The sequence below is a fragment of the Panulirus ornatus genome, chromosome 29, assembly GCF_036320965.1.
Source record: "Panulirus ornatus isolate Po-2019 chromosome 29, ASM3632096v1, whole genome shotgun sequence".
In the NCBI taxonomy this organism is placed as follows: domain Eukaryota; kingdom Metazoa; phylum Arthropoda; class Malacostraca; order Decapoda; family Palinuridae; genus Panulirus; species Panulirus ornatus.
In genome coordinates, this window is record NC_092252.1 from 20,791,518 (window position 1) to 20,816,762 (window position 25,245).

The 25,245-nt window shown below is 40.8% G+C and overlaps 1 protein-coding gene across 1 annotated transcript in view; it reads left to right on the forward strand.

Annotated features, from left to right (window-relative positions):
• Positions 1-25,245, forward strand: part of Gdap2 (ganglioside induced differentiation associated protein 2) — a 695,029-nt gene that overhangs the window by 633,675 nt on the left and 36,109 nt on the right. The window contains exon 12 of the mRNA XM_071679390.1: positions 16,955-17,047. Within this exon, the coding sequence (XP_071535491.1) occupies positions 16,955-17,047 (93 nt within the window). The remainder of the gene's footprint in view (positions 1-16,954; positions 17,048-25,245) is intronic.

Below are 25,245 nucleotides of genomic sequence, written 5' to 3' on the forward strand. Positions count from 1 at the left end.
ATGGAGTGAGTATTTTTGAGGTTTGTTGAATGTGTTTGATGATAGAGTTTGTTGAGTATTCCTGGGAAATTATATGAGAGGGTATTGAGTGAGAGGGTGAAGGCATGTACAGAGCATCAGAATGGGGAACAGCAGTGTGGTGGCAGAAGTGGTAGAGGATGTGTGGATCAGATGTTTGCTTTGAAGAATGTATGTGAGAAATGACTCATGGTGAGGTGCCTGAGGATTGGCGGAATGCATGCATAGTGCCATTGTACAAAGCCAAAGAGGATAAGAGTGAGTGCTCAAATTTCAGAGGTATAAGTTTGTTGAGTATTCCTGGTAAATTATATGGGAGGGTATTGATTGAGAGGGTGAAGGCATGTACAGAGCATCAGATTGGGGAAGAGCAGTGTGGTTTCAGAAGGGGTAGAGGATGTGTGGATCAGGTGTTTGCTTTGAAGAATGTATGTGAGAAATACTTAGAAAAGCAAATGGATTTGTATGTAGCATTTATGGATCTGGAGAAGGCATATGATAGAGTTGATAGCGATGCTCTGTGGAAGGTATTAAGAATATATGGTGTGGGAGGCAAGGTGTTAGAAGCAGTGAAATGTTTTTATCGAGGATGTAAGGCATGTGTACGTGTAGGAAGAGAGGAAAGTGATTGGTTCTCAGTGAATGTAGGTTTGTGGCAGGGGTGTGTGATGTCTCCATGGTTGTTTGATTTGTTTATGGATGGGGTTGTTAGGGAGGTGAATGCAAGAGTTTTGGAAAGAGGGGCAAGTATGAAGTCTGTTGTGAATGAGAGAGCTTGGGAAGTGAGTCAGTTGTTGTTCGCTGATGATACAGTGCTGGTGGGTGATTCATGTGAGAAACTGCAGAAGCTGGTGACTGAGTTTGGTAAAGTGTGTGAAAGAAGAAAGTTAAGAGTAAATGTGAATAAGAGCAAGGTTATTAGGTACAGTAGGGTTGAGGGTCAAGTCAATTGGGAGGTAAGTTTGAATGGAGAAAAACTGGAGGAAGTAAAGTGTTTTAGATATCTGGGAGTGGATCTGGCAGCGGATGGAACCATGGAAGCAGAAGTGGATCATAGGGTGGGGGAGGGGGTGAAAATCCTGGGAGCCTTGAAGAATGTTTGGAAGTCGAGAACATTATCTCGGAAAGCAAAAATGGGTATGTTTGAAGGAATAGTGGTTCCAACAATGTTGTATGGTTGCGAGGCGTGGGGTATGGATAGAGTTGTGCGCAGGAGGGTGGATGTGCTGGAAATGAGATGTTTGAGGACAATGTGTGGTGTGAGGTGATTTGATCGAGTAAGTAACGTAAGGGTAAGAGAGGTGTGTGGAAATAAAAAGAGCGTGGTTGAGAGAGCAGAAGAGGGTGTTTTGAACTGGTTTGGGCACATGGAGAGAATGAGTGAGGAAAGATTGACTAAGAGGATATATGTGTTGGAGGTGGAGGGAACGAGGAGAAGTGGGAGACCAAATTGGATGTGGAAAGAGGGAGTGAAAAAGATTTTGTGTGATCGGGGCCTGAACATGCAGGAGGGTGAAAGGAGGGCAAGGAATAGAGTGAATTGGATCGATGTGGTATACGGGGGATGACGTGCTGTCAGTGGATTGAATCAGGGCATGTGAAGCGTCTGGGGTAAACCATGGAAAGCTGTGTAGGTATGTATATTTGCGTGTGTGGACGTGTATGTATATACATGTATATGGGGGTGGGTTGGGCCATTTCTTTCGTTTGTTTCCTTGCGCTACCTCGCAAACACGGGAGACAGCGACAAAGCAAAAAAAAAAAATATATATGTATATATATATATATATATATATATATATATATATATATATATATATATATATATATATATATATATATATTATATTTTTTATTTTATTATACTTTGTCGCTGTCTCCCGCGACGTTTGTGAATCAAGAACCATTGCAACTCAAACCTCGCCAGGTGGTAGAGTGTCCCGCAGTGTATCGAGACAGACTTCCTCAGAACTTTTTTAAAGGGGAAGTAAATGTTTATAGTTTTATATTTATATATATATATATATATATATATATATATATATATATATATATATATATATATATATATATATATTTTCTTTTTCTTTTCTTTCAAACTATTCGCCATTTCCCGCGTTAGCGAGGTAGTGTTAAGAACAGAGGACTGGGCCTTTGAGGAAACATCCTCACCTGGCCCCCTTATCTGTTCCTTTTTTTGGAAAATTAAAAAAAAACGAGAGGGGAGGATTTCCAGCCACCCACTCCCTCCATTTTAGTCGCCTTCTACGACACGCAGGGAATATGTGGGAAGTATTCTTTCTCCCCTATCCCCAGGGATAATATATATATATATATATATATATATATATATATATATATATATATATATATATATATATGTGACATTCAGTTTTTCGTTCATTTCAAGCTAGAAGTTTCAGTTTTCTAAATTGTTTCTTACATTTTTCATATGTATGTATATGTATGTGTGTGTGTGTGTATATGTGCGTATGTATGTGTATGTGTGTGTATGTGTATATGTATATATATATATGTATATTATCTCTGGGGATAGGGGTGAAAGAATACTTCCCACGTATTCCTCGCGTGTCATAGAAAGCGACTAGAGGGGACGGGAGCGGGGGGCCAGAAATCCTCCCCTCCTTGTATTAACTTTCTAAAATGGGAAACAGAAGAAGGAGTCACGCGGGGAGTGCTCATCCTCCTCGAAGGCTCAGAGTGGGGTGCCTAAATGTGTGTGGATGTAACCAAGATGTGAAAAAAGGAGAGATAGGTAGTATGTTTGAGGAAAGAAACTGGATGTTTTGACTCTGAGTGAAACGAAGCTCAAGGGTAAAGGGGAAGAGTGGTTTGGGAATGTCTGGGGAGTAAAGTCAGGGGTTAGTGAGAGGACAAGAGCAAGGGAAGGAGTAGCAATACTCCTGAAACAGGAGTTGTGGGAGTATGTGATAGAGTGTAAGAAAGTAAATTCTCGATTAATATGGGTAAAACTGAAAGTTGATGGAGAGAGGTGGGTGATTATTGGTGCATATGCACCTGGGCATGAGAAGAAAGATCATGAGAGGCAAGTGTTTTGGGAGCAGCTGAATGAGTGTGTTAGTGGTTTTGATGCACGAGACCGGGTTATAGTGATGGGTGATTTGAATGCAAAGGTGAGTAATGTGGCACTTGAGGGAATAATTGGTATACATGAGGTGTTCAGTGTTGTAAATGGAAATGGTGAAGAGCTTGTAGATTTATGTGCTGAAAAAGGACTGATGATTGGGAATACCTGGTTTAAAAAGCAAGATATACATAAGTATACTTATGTAAGTAGGAGAGATGGCCAGAGAGCGTTATTGGATTATGTGTTAATTGACAGGCGTGCGAAAGAGAGACTTTTGGATGTTAATGTGCTGAGAGGTGCAACTGGAGGGATGTCTGATCATTATCTTGTGGAGGCTAAGGTGAAGATTTGTATGGGTTTTCAGAAAAGAAGAGTGAATGTTGGGGTGAAGAGGGTGGTGAGAGTAAGTGAGCTTGGGAAGGAGACCTGTGTGAGGAAGTACCAGGAGAGACTGAGTACAGAATGGAAAAAGGTGAGAACAATGGAAGTAAGGGGAGTGGGGGAGGAATGGGATGTATTTAGGGAATCAGTGATGGATTGCGCAAAAGATGCTTGTGGCATGAGAAGAGTGGGAGGTGGGTTGATTAGAAAGGGTAGTGAGTGGTGGGATGAAGAAGTAAGAGTACTAGTGAAAGAGAAGAGAGAGGCATTTGGATGATTTTTGCAGGGAAAAAATGCAATTGAGTGGGAGATGTATAAAAGAAAGAGACAGGAGGTCAAGAGAAAGGTGCAAGAGGTGAAAAAAAGGGCAAATGAGAGTTGGGGTGAGAGAGTATCATTAAATTTTAGGGAGAATAAAAAGATGTTCTGGAAGGAGGTAAATAAAGTGCGTAAGACAAGGGAGCAAATGGGAACTTCAGTGAAGGGCGCAAATGGGGAGGTGAAAACAAGTAGTGGTGATGTGAGAAGGAGATGGAGTGAGTATTTTAAAGGTTTGTTGAAAATGTTTGATGATAGAGTTGCAGATATAGGGTGTTTTGGTCGAGGTGGTGTGCAAAGTGAGAGGGTTAGGGAAAATGATTTGGTAAACAGAGAAGAGGTAGTGAAAGCTTTGCGGAAGATGAAAGCCGGCAAGGCAGCAGGTTTGGATGGTATTGCAGTGGAATTTATTAAAAAAGGGGGTGACTGTATTGTTGACTGGTTGGTAAGGTTATTTAATGTATGTATGACTCATGGTGAGGTGCCTGAGGATTGGCGGAATGCGTGCATAGTGCCATTGTACAAATGCAAAGGGGATAAGAGTGAGTGCTCAAATTACAGAGGTATAAGTTTGTTGAGTATTCCTGGTAAATTATATGGGAGGGTATTGATTGAGAGGGTGAAGGCATGTACAGAGCATCAGATTGGGGAAGAGCAGTGTGGTTTCAGAAGTGGTAGAGGATGTGTGGATCAGGTGTTTGCTTTGAAGAATGTATGTGAGAAATACTTAGAAAAGCAAATGGATTTGTATGTAGCATTTATGGATCTGGAGAAGGCATATGATAGAGTTGATAGAGATGCTCTGTGGAAGGTATTAAGAATATATGGTGTGGGAGGAAAGTTGTTAGAAGCAGTGAAAAGTTTTTATCGAGGATGTAAGGCATGTGTACGTGTAGGAAGAGAGGAAAGTGATTGGTTCTCAGTGAATGTAGGTTTGCGGCAGGGGTGTGTGATGTCTCCATGGTTGTTTAATTTGTTTATGGATGGGGTTGTTAGGGAGGTAAATGCAAGAGTTTTGGAAAGAGGGGCAAGTATGAAGTCTGTTGGGGATGAGAGAGCTTGGGAAGTGAGTCAGTTGTTGTTCGCTGATGATACAGCGCTGGTGGCTGATTCATGTGAGAAACTGCAGAAGCTGGTGACTGAGTTTGGTAAAGTGTGTGGAAGAAGAAAGTTAAGAGTAAATGTGAATAAGAGCAAGGTTATTAGGTACAGTAGGGTTGAGGGTCAAGTCAATTGGGAGGTGAGTTTGAATGGAGAAAAACTGGAGGAAGTGAAGTGTTTTAGATATCTGGGAGTGGATCTGGCAGTGGATGGAACCATGGAAGTGGAAGTGGATCATAGGGTGGGGGAGGGGGCGAAAATTCTGGGGGCCTTGAAGAATGTGTGGAAGTCGAGAACATTATCTCGGAAAGCAAAAATGGGTATGTTTGAAGGAATAGTGGTTCCAACAATGTTGTATGGTTGTGAGGCGTGGGCTATGGATAGAGTTGTGCGCAGGAGGATGGATGTGCTGGAAATGAGATGTTTGAGGACAATGTGTGGTGTGAGGTGGTTTGATCGAGTGAGTAACGTAAGGGTAAGAGAGATGTGTGGAAATAAAAAGAGCGTGGTTGAGAGAGCAGAAGAGGGTGTTTTGAAGTGGTTTGGGCACATGGAGAGAATGAGTGAGGAAAGATTGACCAAGAGGATATATGTGTCGGAGGTGGAGGGAACGAGGAGAAGAGGGAGAACAAATTGGAGGTGGAAAGATGGAGTGAAAAAGATTTTGTGTGATCGGGGCCTGAACATGCAGGAGGGTGAAAGGAGGGCAAGGAATAGAGTGAATTGGAGCGATGTGGTATACCGGGGTTGACGTGCTGTCAGTGGATTGAATCAAGGCATGTGAAGCGTCTGGGGTAAACCATGGAAAGCTGTGTAGGTATGTATATTTGCGTGTGTGGACGTATGTATATACATGTGTGTGGGGGGGGTTGGGCCATTTCTTTCGTCTGTTTCCTTGCGCTACCTCGCAAACGCGGGAGACAGCGACAAAGTATGATAAAAAAAATATATATATATATATATATATATATATATATATATATATATATATATATATATATATATATATATATATATATCGATAGATAGATTTTATTTATATTTATTCATCATACTTTGTCGCTGTCTCCCACGTTAGCGAGGTAGAGCAAGGAAACAGACGAAAGATTAGCCCAACCCACCCACATACACATGTACATACATACATGTCCACACACGCAAATATACATACCTATACATCTCAACGTATACATATATATACACACACAGATATATATATATACACATGTTCATAATTCATACTGTCTGCCTTTATTCATTCCCATCGCCACCCCGCCACACATGAAATAAAAACCCCCTTCCTCCGCATATGTGCGAGGTAGCACTAGGAAAAGACAACAAAGGCCACATTTGTTCACACTCAGTCTCCAGCTGTCATATAATAATGCACTGAAACCACAGCTCCCTTTTCACATCCAGGCCTCGCAGAACTTTCCATGGTTTACCCCAGATGCTTCACATGCCCTGGTTCAATCCATTGACATCACATCGACCCCGGTATACCACATCGTTCCAATTCACGCTATTCCTTGCACGCCTTCACCCCCATGCATGTTCAGGCCCCGATCACTGAAAATCTTTTTCACTCCATCTTTCCACCTCCAATTTGGTCTCCCACTTCTCCTCGTTCCCTCCTTCTCTGACATATATATTCTCTTTGTCAATCTTTCCTCACTCATTCTCTCCATGTGACCAAACCATTTCAAAACACCCTCTTCTTCTCTCTCAACCACACTCTTTTTATTACCACACATCTCTCGTACGCTATTATCACTTACTCGATCAAACCACCTCACACCACATATTGTCCTCAAACATCTCATTTCCAGCACATCCACCCTCCTGCGCACAACTCTTTCCATAGCCCACGCCTCGCAACCATATAATATTGTTGGAATCACTATTCCATTAATGATACCCTTTTTTGCTTTCCGAGATAATGTTCACGACTTCCACGCATTCTTCAACAGTCCCAGAATGTTCGCCTCCTCCTCCACCCTATTATTCCAGCACGTCCACCCTCCTGCACACATCTCTATACATAGCCCATGCTTTGCAACCGTACAACGTTGTTGGAACCACCACTCCTTCAAACATACCCTTTTTGCTTTCCGAGATAATGTTCTTGACTTCCACACATTCTTCAACGCTCCCAGAATTTTCACCCCCTCCCCCACCCTATGATTCATTTCCGCTTCTATGGTTCCATCCGCTGCCAAATCCACTCCCAGATATCTAAAACACTTCACTTCCTCCAGTTTTTCTCCATTCAAACTTACCTCCCAATTGACTTGACCCTCAACCCTACAGTGCCTAATAACCTTGCTCTTCTTTCACACACTTTACCAAACTCAGTCACCAGCTTCTGCAGTTTCTCACATGAATCAGCCACCAGGGCTGTATCATCAACGAACAACAACTGACTCACTTCCCAAGCTCTCTCATCCACAACAGACTGCATTCTTGCCCCTCTTTTTAAAACTCTTGCATTTACCTCCCTAACAACCCCATCCATAAGCAAATTAAACAACCATGGAGACATCGCACACCCCTGCCGCAAACCTATATTCACTGAGAACCAATCACTTTCCTCTCATCCTACACGTACACATGCCTTACATCCTTGATAAAAACTTTTCACTGCTTCTGACAACTTGCCTCCCACACCATATATTCTTAATACCTTCCGCAGAGCAGCTCTATCAACTTTATCGTATGCCTTCTCCAGTTTCATAAATGCTATATACAAATCCATTTGTTTTTCTAAGTATTTCTCACATAAATTCTTCAAAGCAAACACCTGATCCACACATCCTCTACCACTTTTGAAACCACACTGCTCTTCCCCAGTCTGATGCTCTGTACATGCCTTCACCCTCTCGATCAATAGCCCCCCATATAATTTCTCAGGAATACTCAACAAACTTATACCTCTGTAATTTCAGCACTCACTTTTATCCCCTTTGCCTTTGTACAGTGGCACTATGCAAGCATTCCGTCAGTCTTCAGGCACTTCATTTTGAGTCATGGTTGTTTAATTTGTTTATGGATGGGGTTGTTAGGGAGGTGAATGCAAGAGTATTGGAAAAAGGGACAAGTATGAAGTCTGTTGGGGATGAGAGAGCTTGGGAAGTAAGTCAGTTGTTGTTCACTGATGATACAGCGCTGGTGGCTGATTCATGTGAGAAACTGCAGAAGCTGGTGACTGAGTTTGGTAAAGTGTGGGAAAGAAGAAAGTTAAGAGTAAATGTGAATAAGAGCAAGGTTATTAGGTACAGTAGGGTTGAGGGTCAAGTCAATTGGGAGGTGAGTTTGAATGGAGAAAAACTGGAGGAAGTGAAGTGTTTTAGATATCTGGGAGTGGATCTGGCAGCGGATGGAACCATGGAAGCGGAAGTGGATCATAGGGTGGGGGAGGGGGTGAAAATTCTGGGAGCCTTGAAGAATGTGTGGAAGTCGAGAACATTATCTCGGAAAGCAAAAATGGGTATGTTTGAAGGAATAGTGGTTCCAACAATGTTGTATGGTTGCGAGGCGTGGACTATGGATAGAGTTGTGCGCAGGAGGATGGATGTGCTGGAAATGAGATGTTTGAGGACAATGTGTGGTGTGAGGTGGTTTGATCGAGTAAGTAACGTAAGGGTAAGAGAGATGTGTGGAAATAAAAAGAGCGTGGTTGAGAGAGCAGAAGAGGGTGTTTTGAAATGGTTTGGTCACATGGAGAGAATGAGTGAGGAAAGATTGACCAAGAGGATACATGTGTCGGAGGTGGAGGGAACGAGGAGAAGAGGGAGACCATATTGGAGGTGGAAAGATGGAGTGAAAAAGATTTTGTGTGATCGGGCCTGAACATGCAGGAGGGTGAAAGGAGGGCAAGGAATAGAGTGAATTGGAGCGATGTGGTATACCGGGGTTGACGTGCTGTCAGTGGATTGAATCAAGACATGTGAAGCGTCTGGGGTAAACCATGGAAAGCTGTGTAGGTATGTATATTTGCGTGTGTGGACGTATGTATATACATGTGTATGGGGGTGGGTTGGGCCATTTCTTTCGTCTGTTTCCTTGCGCTACCTCGCAAACGCGGGAGACAGCGACAAAGCAAAAAAAGAATATATATATATACATTAAATAACTTTACCAACCAATCAACAATACAGGCACACCCTTTTTTTAATAAATTTCACTGCAATACCATCCAAACCCACTGCCTTGCCGGTTTTCATCTTCCGCAAAGCTTTTACTACCTCTTCTCTGTTTACCAAATCATTTTCCCTAACCCTATTACTTTGCACACCAACTCGACCAAAACACCCTATATCTGCCAATCTATCATGAAACACATGTAACAAACCTTCTAAATACTCACTCCATCTCCTTCTCACATCACCTCTACTTGTTATCACCTCCCCATTAGCCCCCTTCACTGAAGTTCCCATTTTTTCCCTCGTCTTATGCACTTTATTTACCTCCTTCCAAAACATCTTTTTATTCTCCCTAAAATTTAATGATACTCTCTCACCCCAACTCTCATTTGCCCTCTTTTTCACCTCTTGCACCTTTCTCTTGACCTCCTGCCTCTTTCTTTTACACATCTCCTTGTCATTTGCATTATTTCCATGCAAAAATTCTTCAAATGCCCCTCTCTTCTCTCTCACTAATAATCTTACTTCTTCATACCACCACTCACTAGTGACCCTTTCTAATCTGCCCACCTCCTACGCTTCTCATGCTACAAGCATCTTTTATGCAAGCCATCACTGCTTCCCTAAAAACATCCCATTCCTCCCCCACTCCCCGTACGTCCTTTGTTCTCACCTTTTTCCATTCTGTGCTAAGTCTCTCCTGGTACTTCCTCACACAAGTTTCCTTCCCAAGCTGCTCTCACCACTCTTTTCACCCCAACATTCTCTCTTCTTTTCTGAAAACCTCTACAAATCTTCACCTTCACCTCCAGAAGATAATGATCAGACATCCCTCCAGTTGCACCTCTCAGCACATTAACATCCAAAAGTCTCTCTTTCACCTATCTATCAATCAACACTTAATCCAATAACGCTTTCTGGCCATCTCACCTACTTACATACGTATACTTATGTATATCTCTCTTTTTAAACCAGGTATTCCCAATCACCAGTCCTTTTTTAGCACATAAATCTACAAGCTCTTCACAAATATATATATAGCCTATGAGCCCACGGGGAAAATGAAACACGATAAGTTCCCAAGTGCACTTTCTTGTAATAATCACATCATCAGGGGAGACACAAGAGAGAAATATAACAGTCAGTTGATATACAACGAAGAGACGTATGTAGGATGCCATCTGTAAACATGCGATTGTCCAAGACATACCACGAGCATTCATAAACTTAGAATTTTACAAATTTTATCAACAATAAAGTTATCTAATTAGCATAGACCATCACTATACTTATGTATATCTCTCTTTTTAAACCAGGTATTCCCAATCACCAGTCCTTTTTTAGAACATAAATCTACAAGCTTGTCACAAATATATATATAGCCTATGAGCCCACGGGGAAAATGAAACACGATAAGTTCCCAAGTGCACTTTCTTGTAATAATCACATCATCAGGGGAGACACAAGAGAGAAATATAACAGTCAGTTGATATACAACGAAGAGACGTATCTAGGATGCCATTTGTAAACATGCAATTGTCCAAGACATACCACGAGCGTTCATAAACTTAAAATTTTACAAATTTTATCAACAATGAAGTTATCTAATTAGCATAGACCATCACTAATTTTTTTTTTTTTTTTTTTTTGTCGCTGTCTCCCGCGTTTGCGAGGTAGCACAAGGAAACAGACGAAAGAAATGGCCCAACCCACCCCCATACACATGTATATACATACGTCCACACACGCAAATATACATACCTACACAGCTTTCCATGGTTTACCCCAGACGCTTCACATGCCTTGATTCAATCCACTGACAGCACGTCAACCCCGGTATACCATATCGCTCCAATTCACTCTATTCCTTGCCCTCCTTTCACCCTCCTGCATGTTCAGGCCCCGATCATACAAAATCTTTTTCACTCCATCTTTCCACCTCCAATTTGGTCTCCCTCTTCTCCTCGTTCCCTCCACCTCCAACACATATATTCTCTTGGTCAATCTTTCCTCACTCATTCTCTCCATGTGCCCGAACCATTTCAAAACACCCTCTTCTGCTCTCTCAACCACGCTCTTTTTATTTCCACACATCTCTCTTACCCTTACGTTACTTTCTCGATCAAACTACCTCACACCACATATTGTCCTCAAACATCTCATTTCCAGCACATCCATCATCCATAGCCCACGTCTCGCAACCATACAACATTGTTGGAACCACTATTCCTTCAAACATACCCATTTTTGCTTTCCGAGATAATGTTCTCGACTTCCACACATTCTTCAAGGCTCCCAGAATTTTCGCCCCCTCCCCCACCCTATGATCCACTTCCGCTTCCATGGTTCCATCCGCTGCCAGATCCACTCCCAGATATCTAAAACACTTCACTTCCTCCAGTTTTTCTCCATTCAAACTCGCCTCCCAATTGACTTGACCCTCAACCCTACTGTACCTAATAACCTTGCTCTTATTCACATTTACTCTTAACTTTCTTCTTTCACACACTTTACCAAACTCAGTCACCAGCTTCTGCAGTTTCTCACATGAATCAGCCACCAGCGCTGTATCATCAGCGAACAACAACTGACTCACTTCCCAAGCTCTCTCATCCCCAACAGACTTCATACTTGCCCCTCTTTCCAAAACTCTTGCATTCACCTCCCTAACAACCCCATCCATAAACAAATTAAACAACCATGGAGACATCACACACCCCTGCCGCAAACCTACATTCACTGAGAACCAATCACTTTCCTCTCTTCCTACACGTACACATGCCTTACATCCTCGATAAAAACTTTTCACTGCTTCTAACAACTTGCCTCCCACACCATATATTCTTAATACCTTCCACAGAGCATCTCTATCAACTCTATCATATGCCTTCTCCAGATCCATAAATGCTACATACAAATCCATTTGCTTTTCTAAGTATTTCTCACTAATATTAAGATTATTAATTCTTTGTGTATTTGGTAATAGAATATTCAATGATATTTCTCGTGGTAATAGAGTTAGAGTTAATAACTGAGATGGCATTACTCTAGTTAATACAATGATCATAGTTTTTTATGTGATTGAATAAGACATCTGATTCTTGTCCCGTTGTTATACTATATTTATGTTGCTTAAGTCTAACAGAAAGATCCGTACCAGTCTGCCCAACATAAAACTTATCACAATTTCTACATGGCACTTTATGCATCCAGAATTTTCTGGTGAATCCCTGATTAAGATATTCTTTATAGTCTTATTGTTGCTGAAGGCAATATTTACATTAAAGGATTTAAGCAACATGGGAGGTAAAGTGAGATTATTATCAAAAGGGCAAACTAAAAGATTCTTGGTTTCAATGGGAGGTTGCTTAAATCCTTTAATGTAAATGTTTCCTTCATCAACAATAATAGTATATAGAATATCTTAATCAGGAATTCACCAGAACATTCTCCTGGATGCATCTATAAAGTGCCATGTAGAAATTGTGATAAGTTTTATGTTGGGCAGACTGGTAAGGATCTTTCTGTTAGTTTTAAGCAACATGTATATAGGATAAGAATGGGACAAGAATCAAATTCATTATTTAATCACAGTAAAAACTATGATCATTGTATTGACTGGAGTAATGCCATCTCAGTTATTAATTCTAACTCTGTTACCACGAGAAATATCATTGAATCTTTTATTATTAAATACACAAAGAATTATAATTTTAATATTAGTGATGGTCTATACAAATTAGATAACTTTATTGTTGATAAAATTTGTAAAATGATAAGTTTATGAACGCTCCTTGTATGTCTTGGATAATCGCATGTTTACCAAATGGCATCCAAGCTTCGTCTCTTTGATGTATATCAACTGTGTTATATTTCTCTCTTGTGTCACCCCTGATGATGTGATTATTACACGAAAGTGCACTTGGTAACTTATTCTCTTTAACTTTCCCCGTGGACTTATAGGAATATCTTAATCAAGCGCAAAATTGTGATCCTTTCCAATATATAGATAGATAGATAGATAAATAGATAGATAGATTTGCCAGCACATCAATAGACAAGTGATTATGACCAGTGTTCATTAAGAGATATTGATTTTTCCTACCTTTGTTTGAACTGCTCACCTCCAGGGAGTGCCTACATGGAAGTTTAATGATGTTACTGGCAATAGCTGGTAAAATATCATGCATCTCATTCATCCACAGGTCCCTCATAGAAAGTATGCATAGATCGTTGGGATGGGACGCTAAATTTACACACACTGTTGTTTATTTTTAGAAGAAAAGAAACTTTCTTTACTTTTGTATAATGCTTTAATGAAAATAAGATAATTTTTTTGAATTGATAATGTAAATAAAGTTATACCTTTTATATGATAAATGAATGTGTAATTGAACGAATAAGTGCCTGCCAATGAATAAGGCACAAGTGGGCCCATGGCAGTTATATTGGCACATATCACATTATCCTACCTGAAATAGTGTTCGTGTCCACCAGTGACATTGGCACCCTCTGTGAAGCAGTGGTAACTATATGACATGCTGGCACATCACATGAGCCTATGTCAGTAGCTGTTATCTGTTGTAGGAAGTAGGAATGTTTGTTGTGTTCCCCACTTATGCCTTGGGTTTTGTTAAGTGAAGCAAAGCTCGAGGGTAAAGGGGAAGAATGGTTTGGAAATGTCTTAGGATTAGTCGGGGGTAGGTAAGAGGACATGAGCTATGGAAGGAGATAGCACTACTCCTAAAGTAGGAGTTGCGGGAGTGTGTGTTGAAATGTAAGAAAGTAAATTATAGATTGATGTGAGTATAACTGAAAGTGGATGGCAAGAGATGGTTGATTATTGGTGCTTAGGCACCTGGCCATGAGAAGAAAGATTGAGAGACAAATATTTGGGAGCAGCTAAGTGAGTGTCAGCAGCTTTGATGAAGAAAACCTGGTATTAGTGATGGGTGATTTAAATTTGAAGGCAAGTAATTTGGCATTTGAGGGTATAAATGGTTTACATGGGAAATTCAGTGTTACGAATGGAGATGGTGAAGATCTTGTGGAATTATGTACTGAAAGAGACTGGTAATTGGGAATACATGGTTTAAAAAGAGGGATATACACAAGTGTATGTATACAAGGAGAGATGGTCAGCAGGCACTATTAGATTGCATATTAAGCGATAAGCATGTAAAAGAAAGACTTTTGGATGTAAATGTGCAGAGGGGCAGCTGGTGGAATGGCTGATCACTATGTAGTGGATGCGAGGATGAATATTTGTAAAGGTTTTCGCAAAAGAGGAAACTGTGTTGGGGAGAAGAGAGTAGCGAATGTAAGTGAACTTGGAAAGGAGACTTGTGTGAAGAAATATCAGGAGAGATTGAAAGTAGAATGGAAAAAGGAGAAAATGAAGCAAGGGGAATGGGTGAGAATGGGAGGAATTTAGGAAAGTAGTGCTGGCATGTGTGAGAGATGCATGTAGCATGCAAAAGGTGGGAGATGGGCAGATTAGAAAGTGGTAGGGTGAAAAAGTTTTTAGTGAAAAGAGAAAAGAAAGGCATTTCGGTGTTCTTTACAAGAGAGTGTAAATGATTGGGGGATGTATAAGAGAGAGTGGTAGGAGGTCAAGAGGAAGGTACAGTTGTTGAAAAAGAGGGCAAATGAGAGATGGGTTGAATTAGTATCAATAAACTTTAGGGAGAATGAGATGTTTTGGTAGGAGGTTAATAATGAGTGAAAAACAAGAGGAAGTAGGAACACTGGTGAAGTGGGCAAAAGGGTAAATGATAACAGGTAGTGATGAAGTGAGGAGGAGATGGGATGAGTATTTTGAAAGACTGTTGAATGTGTTTGATGATGGGGGGGCAGATGTTGGAGTGATATGCAAAGCAAGAGAGTCATGCAGAGTGATTCAGTGAAGAGAGAAAAGGTGGAAAAGAAGCTAGAGTGGATGGTATTGCTGTTAAATTTAAGAAAGGGGGTGGCTGTGTTGTTAATTGGTAAGAAAGGATTTTTAGTGATTGTAAGGATTGTGGTGGGGTGCCTGAGAATTGGCAGGATGCATGCATAATGCCACTGTACAAAGGCAAGGGGGATAAAGGTGAGTGTTCAAACTACAGAGGTGCAAGTTTGTTGAGTTTACATGGTAAGTTGTATGCGAGGGTAATATTAAGCAGTGAAGGCACATACAGAACAAGAGATTGGGGAGTAGCTGCTGATATCAGATATGATAGGGGATGTGTGGATCAGGTGTTTGCTTTAAATTATGTCTGAGAAATACTTTGAAAAAGAGTTGGATATATGTATGGCATTTATGAATCTAGAGAAGGCATATGATAGGGTTGATAGAGAAGCTTTGTGGAAGGTCTTAAGAATATACGGTGTGGGATGGAAGCTGCTTGAAGCAGCGAGAAGTTTTTATCAAGGGTTCAAGGCATGTGTACAAGTAGGAAGAGATGATAGTGAATGGTTCCAGGTGAAGGTTGGTAAGCAGCAGGGGTGCTTGATGTCACTGCAGTACCATCTAATCCTGCTGCCTTGCCAGATTTCATCTTCCACAAGGCTTTCGCCACTTCTACTCTCTTAACCAATCCATTCTCCCGGAACCCTCTCACTTTGAACATCACCCTGACCTAAACACCCTACATCTGTCACTGTATCATCAAACACATTCAACAAACCTTTGAAATATTCGCTTCATCTCCTTACTTCATCACTACCTGTTATCACAACCCCCCTTGCCCTCTTCACAGATGTTTCCATTCGTTTTTGTCTTACACACGTTATTTACCTCCTTCCAAAACATCTTTTTATTTTCCGTAAAGTTTAATGATACTCTTTCACCCCAACTCTCATTTGCCCTTATTTTCAACCCTTGCACCTTCCTCTTGACCTCCTGCTGCTTTCTTTCATACATCTCCTAATCATCTGCACATCTTCCTTGTATCATCCAAACACCTCTCTTTTCTCTTTCACTAACAACTTTACTTTTTCAGCCCACTACTCACCACCCACCTCTCCCATGCTACATGCATCTTTTGCACATACCATCACTGCTTCTCTGAATATATCCCCTGATGCCATTAGCTCTCACCTTTTGCCATTGTACACTCAATCTCTCATGGTACTTCCTCACACAAGTATGATGGTGGTAGACTGAAATTGATGAAGTGAGATAACAAGGCCAGATATACCGACTCATGCTAGGGAAAGCCTCATGGCATTGCCACATGGCATGCACAGCATAGAAGGCTTACTTGAAGAAGAAAGAGGTTTTAACCTTCAGTTGAAGCCAATTGGCCTCTTAATGTGAATGTTGGATTCTCTTAATATTTGCAAATGTGGCAGTCTTTGTTAGGGCAGAAAGAACTTATTTGTCATTATCCTGTTACAAGTCCAAAGATATCTTGAGAATATGCATTCATTCCCTCAGTATCCCATTAAATGAAAAGAAATATTATCAAAAAGGCACAATAGTACTCCTAGTACTAGTACTAGTACTAGTACTACAGAATTAACTCATGTTTACCCATTTAGTCTGCAGGATGGGTTGAGAAGTACCAAGTTGACATTGTCATTGTGTTTTCTGTTAGCTTAAGAAATACCGTGATCATGAATTAGGTTAAAATATCTGGAATATCCCATCAAGTGTAAGAAAGATTTATAAAATTGAATTGTCAAAGCCAATTATATCTTAAACATGTTTGTTGTGTTAAATTTACTTTTCCATTATTTGTCCATTAGGTAGGTTTAGAGTTGCAGAATTAGCATTTCACTCACTTTATTGTAAATGTACCTAATCAGTGCAGTACTGATGTTGCTTATCCATCTTGAACTGTAAGATGTCCTATAAAAAGCTTTTGAAATTTTTGTTTTGATGGTATTATATCTTCCCCAGGTTCATTCAGTACCAGGAGTGGAATACTTGTATGACATCATTGACCCGGACCAACTGGAGATCCCAGCCTACATCACGGAACATGACATGACGGTAAGTTTCATGGTGAATCTGATATACTTGCTTGTGGTAACCTACCTTTTATAGGCTTTTAAGAACAGGCACTTGGAGAAAGACATAGTTGAACAATGCTCTAGCATTTAGAATATTATGATGTATATAAATATTATGATGTATATAAATGGAAATGGTGAAGAACTTGTAGATTATGTGCTGAAAAAGGACTGGTGATTGGAAATAACTGGTTTAAAAAGAGAGATATACATAAGTATACGTATGTAAGTAGGAGAGATGGCCAGAGAGCATTATTGGATTACGTGTTAATTGATAGGCGCATGAGAGACTTTTGGATGTAAATGTGCGGAGAGGTGCAACTGGAGGGATGGCTGATCATTATCTTGTGCACGCGAAAGTGAAGATTTGTAGAGGTTTTCAGAAAAGAAGAATGTCGGGTGAAGAGAGTGGTGAGAGTAAGTGAGCTTGGGAAGGAGACTCATGTGAGGAAGTACTAGGAGAGACTGAGTACAGAATGGAAAAAGGTGAGAACAAAGGATGTAAGGGGAGTGGGGGAGGAATGGGATGTATTTAAGGAAGCAGTGATGGCTTGCACAAAAGATGCTTGTAGCATGGGAAGCATGGGAAGTGGGCAGATTAGAAAAGGTAGAGTGGTGGGATGAAAAAGTAAGATTATTAGTGAAAGAGAAGAGAGAGGCATTTGGATGTTTTTGCAGGGAAATAATGCAAATGAGTGGGAGATGTATAAAAGAAAGAGGGAGGAGGTCAAGAAGAAGGTGCAAGAGGTGAAAAAGAGGGCAAATGAGAGTTGGGGTGAGAAAGTATCATAAATTTTAGGGAGAATAAGATGTTTTGGAAGGTGGTAAATAAAGTGAGTGAGACAAGGGAGCAAATGGGAACATCAGTGAAGGGGGCTAATGGGGAGGTGATAACAAGTAGTGGTGATGTGAGGAGATGGAGTGAGTATTTTGAAGGTTTGTTGAATGTATTTGATGATAGAGTTGCAGATATAGGGTGTTTTGGCTGAAGTGGTGTGCAAAGTGAGAGGGTTAGGGAAAATGATTTGGTGAACAGAGAAGAGGTAGTAAAAGCTTTGCAGAAGATGAAAGCTGGCAAGGCAGCAGGTTTGGATGGTATTGCAGTGGAATTTATTAAAAAAGGGGATGACCGTATTGTTGACTGGTTGGCAAGGTTATTTAATGTATGTATGTATGGTGAGGTGCCTGAGGATTGGCAGAATGCTTGCATAGTGCCACTGTACAAAGGCAAAGGGGATAAAAGTGAGTGCTCAAATTACAGAAGTATAAGTTTGTTGAGTATTCCTGGGAAATTATATGGGAGTGTATTGATTGAGAGGGTGAAGGCATGTACAGAGCATCAGATTGAGGAAGAGCAGTGTGGTTTCAGACGTAGTAGAGGATGTGTGGATCAGGTGTTTGCTTTGAAGAATGTATGTGAGAAATACTTAGAAAAGCAAATGGATTTGTATGTAGCATTTATGGATTTGGAGAAGGCATATGATAAAGTTGATAGAGATGCTCTGCTGAAGGTATTAAGAAAATATGGTGTGGGAGGCAAGTTGTTAGAAGCAGTGAAAAGTTTTTATCGAGGATGTAAGGCATATGTACATATAGGAAGAGAGGAAAGTGATTGGTTCTCAGTGAATGTTGGTTTGCAGCAGGGGTGCATGATGTCTCCATGGTTGTTTAATTTGTTTATGGATGGGGTTGTTAGGGAGGTGAATGCAAGAGTTTTGGAAAGAGGGGCAAGTATGAAGTCTGTTGTGGATGAGAGAGCTTGGGAAATGAGTCAGTCATTGTTCGCTTATGATACAGCGCTGGTGGCTGATTCGTGTGAGACACTCCAGAAGCTGATGACTGAGTATAGTAAAGTGTGTGAAAGAAGAAAGCTTAGAGTAAATGTGAATAAGAGCAAGGTTATTAGGTACAGTAGGGTTGAGGGACAAGTCAATTGGGAGGTAAGTTTGAATGGAAAAAACTGGAGGAAGTGAAGTGTCGTAGATATCTGAGAGTGGATTTGGCAGTGGATGGAACCATGAAAGCAGAAGTGAATCATAGGATGGGGGAGGGGGCAAAAGTTCTGGGAGCATTGTAAAATGTGTGGAAATCGAGAACGTTCTCTTGGAAAGCAAAAATGGGTATGCTTGAAGGAATAGTGGTTCCAACAATGTTATATGGTTGCAAGGCATGGGCTATAGAGTTGTGTGGAGGAGGGTGGATGTGCTGGAAATGAGATGTTTGCGGACAATATGTGGTGTGAGCTGGTTTGATCGAGTAAGTAATGAAAGGGTAAGAGAGATGTGTGGTAACAAAAAGAGTGTGGTTGAGAGAGCAGAAGAGAGTGTTTTGAAATGATTTGGTCACATGGAGAGAATGGGTGAGGAAAGATTCACCAAGAGGATATATTTGTCAGAAGTGGAGGGAACAAGGAGCAGTGGGAGACCAAATTGGAGGTGGAAAGATGGAGTGAATAAGATTTTGAGTGATTGGGGCCTGAACATGCAGGAGGGTGAAAGGCATGCAAGGAATAGAGTGAGTTGGAATGATGTGGTATACCGGGGTTGACGTACTGTCAATGGATTGAACCAGGGCATGTGAAGCATCTGGGGTAAACCATGGAAAGTTTTGTGGGGCCTGGATGTGGGTAAGGAGCTGTTGTTTCGGTGCATTATACATGACAGCTAGAGACTGAGTGTGAACGAATGTGGCCTTTGTTGTCTTTTCCTAGCACTACCTCGCGCACATGCAGGGGAAGGGGGCTGTCATTTCATGTGTGGCCGGGTGGCGACAGGTATGAATAAGGGCAAACAGTATGAATTATGTACATGTGTATATATGTATATTTCTGTCAGTGTATATGTATGTATACGTTGAGATGTATAGGTATGTATATGTGCATGTGTGGACGTGTATGTATATACATATGTATGTATGTGGGTTGGGCCATTCTTTTGTCTGTTTCCTTGAGCTACCTCACTAATGCAGGAGACAGTGACAGAGTATAATAAATGAATAAATAAATGCATGACTGTTATAAATATAACATCTATACACACACACACACACACACACACACACACACACACACACACACACACACACACACACACACACTTACAAGATAAAACAGGCAATTTTCACTTGTGCTGTAGCTTAAAGTAGGCAGAGTCCAGCAACACCTGCATACTTCCTGCTCCAGGAATCGCTTCTGACTGTATGGAATTACTGCAGCACACAGAAAGTCAGCAAAGTCCATTTGACAAGACCATAGATTGTAAAGTGTTGAAATATTGTGATTGTTATTTGTGTGTTACAGATAGAGAGCTTTACATTCATGTTGTCAAGTCTCTTAACCTTGTGTACAAGTACTATATCTTTACTCATGCAAATATGCACACCACCTCCTCAGTCTAATCCAGGTACCCATATATCATCTAGCTCCATTTTTTGGCTGAACACCTGGGTTAGGTGTAGGCTGACTGCTACACTTAGGATTCGAATTCATGCTGGTCCAATCTTGGACTGGCCCATACTGACTCATGGTTGATAAAGCTAATCATTACACCATGGGGGCTCCTGTATATATGTGTGTCTGTGTGTATCTGTGTGTGTATGGGGCAACTGTACAATAAATAATGTCCTTGTGGTGGATTTATCTTGGGCATGAAGGGACCTGGGATGTGTTGAATCAGTATTTTTAGGGATACTTGATGTCCTGACTGTTTGTCAGGTCACTTTAGTAAGTACATGTTTCATCAGTGTTCTGTTTAATGGTGAAGGGGGAATTTGAGTCACTGGTGCTAAAGTTTGAGGCAGGTGTGGGCTTTTTATTTCAACTTGAGGGTCGTCAGTTGATAATGGTGCAGTTTTGGAGGGAGGAGTCTAGCTTTGTTCCAAAGAATTGTGTGCCATGTATGTTGATATGGAATTGTTTTGGGAAGATCTATGTTTCATTCTGTAATAGTTTGAGTATTTGTGGTTTCTAGGTAGCCAGAGTTTGTTCTGAGTGCTCCACTTTCTTACTTTTTCATGCAACTTTCTTTTATTTACTGCTGAGTGAGTGAAAGATTACAGAAGACACATAGTTTAGAGTGGAGTAGATGAATATTTTGTTTAAATGGGTAGATGGTAAGCACAAATCAGTGGATAATGTACCATTTTAAAGGTGTACAAAAGATTGACTTTTGGATGTGAATGTGTTGAAAGGGGTAGCTGGTGGGAAGTCTGATCACTTTTTGATGGAGTTGAGGGTGAGTGTTTAGGAAAAGAAGAAATGATATGGGTGGGAAGAGGGTGGTGAAAGTGAGTAAGCTGGGAAAAGAGGCTTGAGTGATGAGATGCCAGAAGAGAGTGAAAAAAAAGGCAAGGAATGTAAGATATTTAAGGAAACTTTTCTTACAAGTACACTAGAATTGTGTGGCATATAGAAGGTGGTAGATAAGCATGTGAGACAGAGGAGTGACTGGTGGAATGATGAAGGTGAGATGCTAGTGAATGAGAAAAGAGAGATGTATGGACATCACTTGCATAGAAGTCTGAGTGACTGGAAGATGGAAGATGTACAGGAAAAGAGAAAGATAAAGGGGCTGAAAAGAGGGCAAATGAGAATTAAGGTGAGTAAGTATCAGCAAACTTGGGGGAATAACAAATATTCTAAATGGAAATTAGTAGTGTGATAAGAACAATACAGCAAATAGGAGTGTCTGTGAAGAGGGCAGATGGGAAAGTGGTAAATGGACAGAGATGAGGTGGAGAGAAGATGGAGTGAGTATGCTACAGTGGCAGACATGGAGTGTTTTGGACAGTGAAGTTTGCCAAGTTTTGAGAGTCACTGCAAGTGGTTTGGTGAAATACAGGAAAGCAATTGAAGTGGATGGATTTGTAGTTGAATTTCCTGAGAAAGGAGGTGACTGCTGTTGATTGGTTAGCTAGGATTTTTATTACTTGTATGGCTTATTGTGTGGTACTTGAAGATTTGTGGAATGCCTGTATAGTGTTACTGCATGAAGGCAAGGGGGACAAAAGTGAATGTTCACATTACTGAGGTATAAGCTTGTTGATTGTACTTGGTAAGTTCTACAGGAGAGCAGTGATTGGTATTGTGATGGTATGCACGAAGCAACAGACAGAATAGGAACAATGTGGTTTGAGGAGTGGTAGAGGTGTGGGGATAAGGTGTTTGCTTTGAATTATTGTGATTAGAGAAACAGAAGGATTTGTAACTGACATTAATGAACCTGAAGAAAGTGTATGATAGGTTAATAGAGATGCTCTGTGGAAGGCCTTATGAACATATGGTGTGGCAAATAAGCTACTAGAAGCAGTCAGATGTTTTTTCAAGATTTTATTTAAAAAGTATGGCATGTGTGTGAGTAGGAAGAAAGTTACGTGGTTCCAGGTGAAGGTAGGTTTGCAGCAGGAGTTTGCAATTTCATCTTGTATTTTAATCAGTTTATGGATGGGTTGATGAGGAAGATAATTAAAAGGGTCATGGAGAGAGGGACAGGTCTGTTGTTTGTTATGGGCTGAGGGCTGGGAGGTGAGTCAGTTTATGATTGCTGATGACATAACATTGTTGGCATTTTCAAATGAAAAATTGAGGAAGCTGGTTTATGAGTCTGAGTACATGTGATAGGAAAGTAGATGCAAATAAAAGCGAGTTTATTAAGTTTATCAATGGAGAGAGGGGTAGGTTAGAGTGTGAATTTGAATGGGGAGAATGTGAAGAAACGAATGTTTTAGATCCCTGGGAGGGACATGGCAGGGAATGAAACCATGGGAGCTGCTGTGAGCTATAAGAGCGGATATGGGGAGGGGGTAGTTTCTGGATTAATAGAGGAGTATGTGGAAAAAGAGGTTACTGGGAGGGCAAAGATAGGTATTTTTGATGGTACAGTAATCTTAACAAGATTGTATGGATGTGAGGCACGGGCTATAGATAGAAAAGTATGGAACAGAGTCGATGATGTGGAAAGGAAATGTTTAAGGGCAATATGTGAAGTAAGGAGGATGGGTGGACTAAAAATTAATAGGATAAGATAGAGGTGTGGTAGTAAGAGGAGTATGTATGAGAGCTGAAGATTGTGTGCTGAAATGGTCTGGATATATGAAGGGAATGAGTTAGATGATGATTGAGAGGGTACTAATGGTGATAGCAGATGGAACAAGGAAAAGGAGGAAACAAGGGAGGAGGTAGAAGAATAAATTTCTATCTTTTTATGTTGGATGTTTTAATCATGGACAATAGTCCACATCAAGGATAGGCCTTAATTGAAATACAGAGAGGATCATGTAAGAGAAAAAGAAGAGACAAGGGAAAGCATTTAGAAATTTTGGAGGAAGTGAAAAACCTGTCTTTTAGAATGTCAGGTCATAGTTATTGGGAAGACATAAGAAGGTAGAAAATTCCAAAGCTTTAAGGTGTGAGGAAAGAAACAGTTATCAGAATGGCCCTTGAGTCGCTAGCAGCCACATAGTAATCATATGAAGCAGCAGCTTGCTGAGTATTTCGTGGTCTAGCTAATGGTGTGAGCATACAAGCAGCCAGCCCTTGGAAGCAAAAACCAAAGTAATACCTATAGAAGAGGGAAATAGAACCAGCATTGCAGCATAGGACAAGAGGCAAGCTTTGAAGTTAGCCTGGGAGAGTTTATAAATTGGGCCACTTTTGACTCAGCTCTGTAAAGTGAGTATGCAGAGCCAGAACCACCTCCAGATGCAACAGCAATACTCCATACAAGGAAGAACCACTGCTTTGTATGAAATTTTGGCATCTAAACAGGAGTCCCCATTTCTTAGAGGCAGACCTAGTTATATCTGTAATATGGGGTTTCTAAGAAAGAGTGGATGTTACAGTAATACCAAGTATGTTTACTGAGTTAGGAGTTGGAATTACAGGCCTATCAAAAGGGAGACAAGAGTTATGAGGAGTTTGTGATAAAAGAGATAGGTAGAAACTGGGTCTTAGAGGCATTAAACCTAACTAGATTTCATCTACCCCTCTGAGATATCCTGTCAAAATCTAAGTTTATTGAGGAAGCTGTGTCAATACAAGATGCAGATCGAGTGAGAGATGAAGGAGCAGAATTGTCCTGGCAAAGTCTAAGTTTATTGAGGAAGCTGTGTCAATACGAGATGCAGATCGAGTGAGAGATGAAGGAGCAGAATTGAAGGATGTGAATGAATGCAGTGTTGAGTCGTCAGCATATGAGTGCACTTGGTTGTTTGTAGAAGAGGAAATCATTGAAAAAAGGAGAATAAGTATTGGAGACAAGACAGAACCTTGAGGGACACTGCTGTTGATGGAGAAAGGGGGAGGCTGATCCATCAATAGTGACAGAGATATATGGGCTAGAGAGGAAGCCATACTGGTCATCATAGAGAAGACTGTGAGAATCAAGGAGGGATCCAAAGATTTTGGAAATGGTAGATGTCAAAGTAATAGGACAATAATTAGAGGGGTCAGTAGTGGTCAGCCTTCTTAGGGATTGGATATATCAATGCATGCTTCCAAGAAGAAGGAGAAGTATTGGTTTTTAAACAGAAAAAGAACATATGAGCAAGCACAGGTGCAAGTTCAGAGGCACAATCTTTCAGTACATGGGTATAGATACCATCACGACCATAAGCCTTGCTTGTATCCAGAGAGAGAAGCAGTTATTGGACAGACCAAAAAAAGATGACAGGGAGGGGCATAGGATTAGTAAGAGGATCAACAGGGGGAAGAAGGAATGTTAGAGTCATTGAAGGTGGAGTTAGAGGAGAAATGGGAACCAAAGAGAGTTGCTTTATCTACAGGAGAAACAACTATAGTACTGTCAGAACAGAAAGTGAGGAAAAGGTAGAGCGACAGAAGTCTTTAGAGATGCCCTTAGCTAAAAGTCGGAAAGACCTATCAGTGGATGACGAGGAGAGGTTATTGCACTTTTTTATAATAAAGTGGAAGATGCTTCGAATTACTTTAGGCCTGAACATGCAGAAGGGTGTGAGGCATGCACTGGACATAGTGATTTGGAATGATGTGGTAGATAGGAGGCAAAGTGTTGTCCGTGGGCTAAACAAGCAGTCAGAGGAAACCAAGAAAAGATCTGTAAGGCCTGATCGTGGATGGGAGGCTCTGGTTTTGATGCAATACATATGGGAGCTAGGGAGTGGATGTAAACAAATGAGGCTGTTTTACGTCTGTTCCAAGCATTG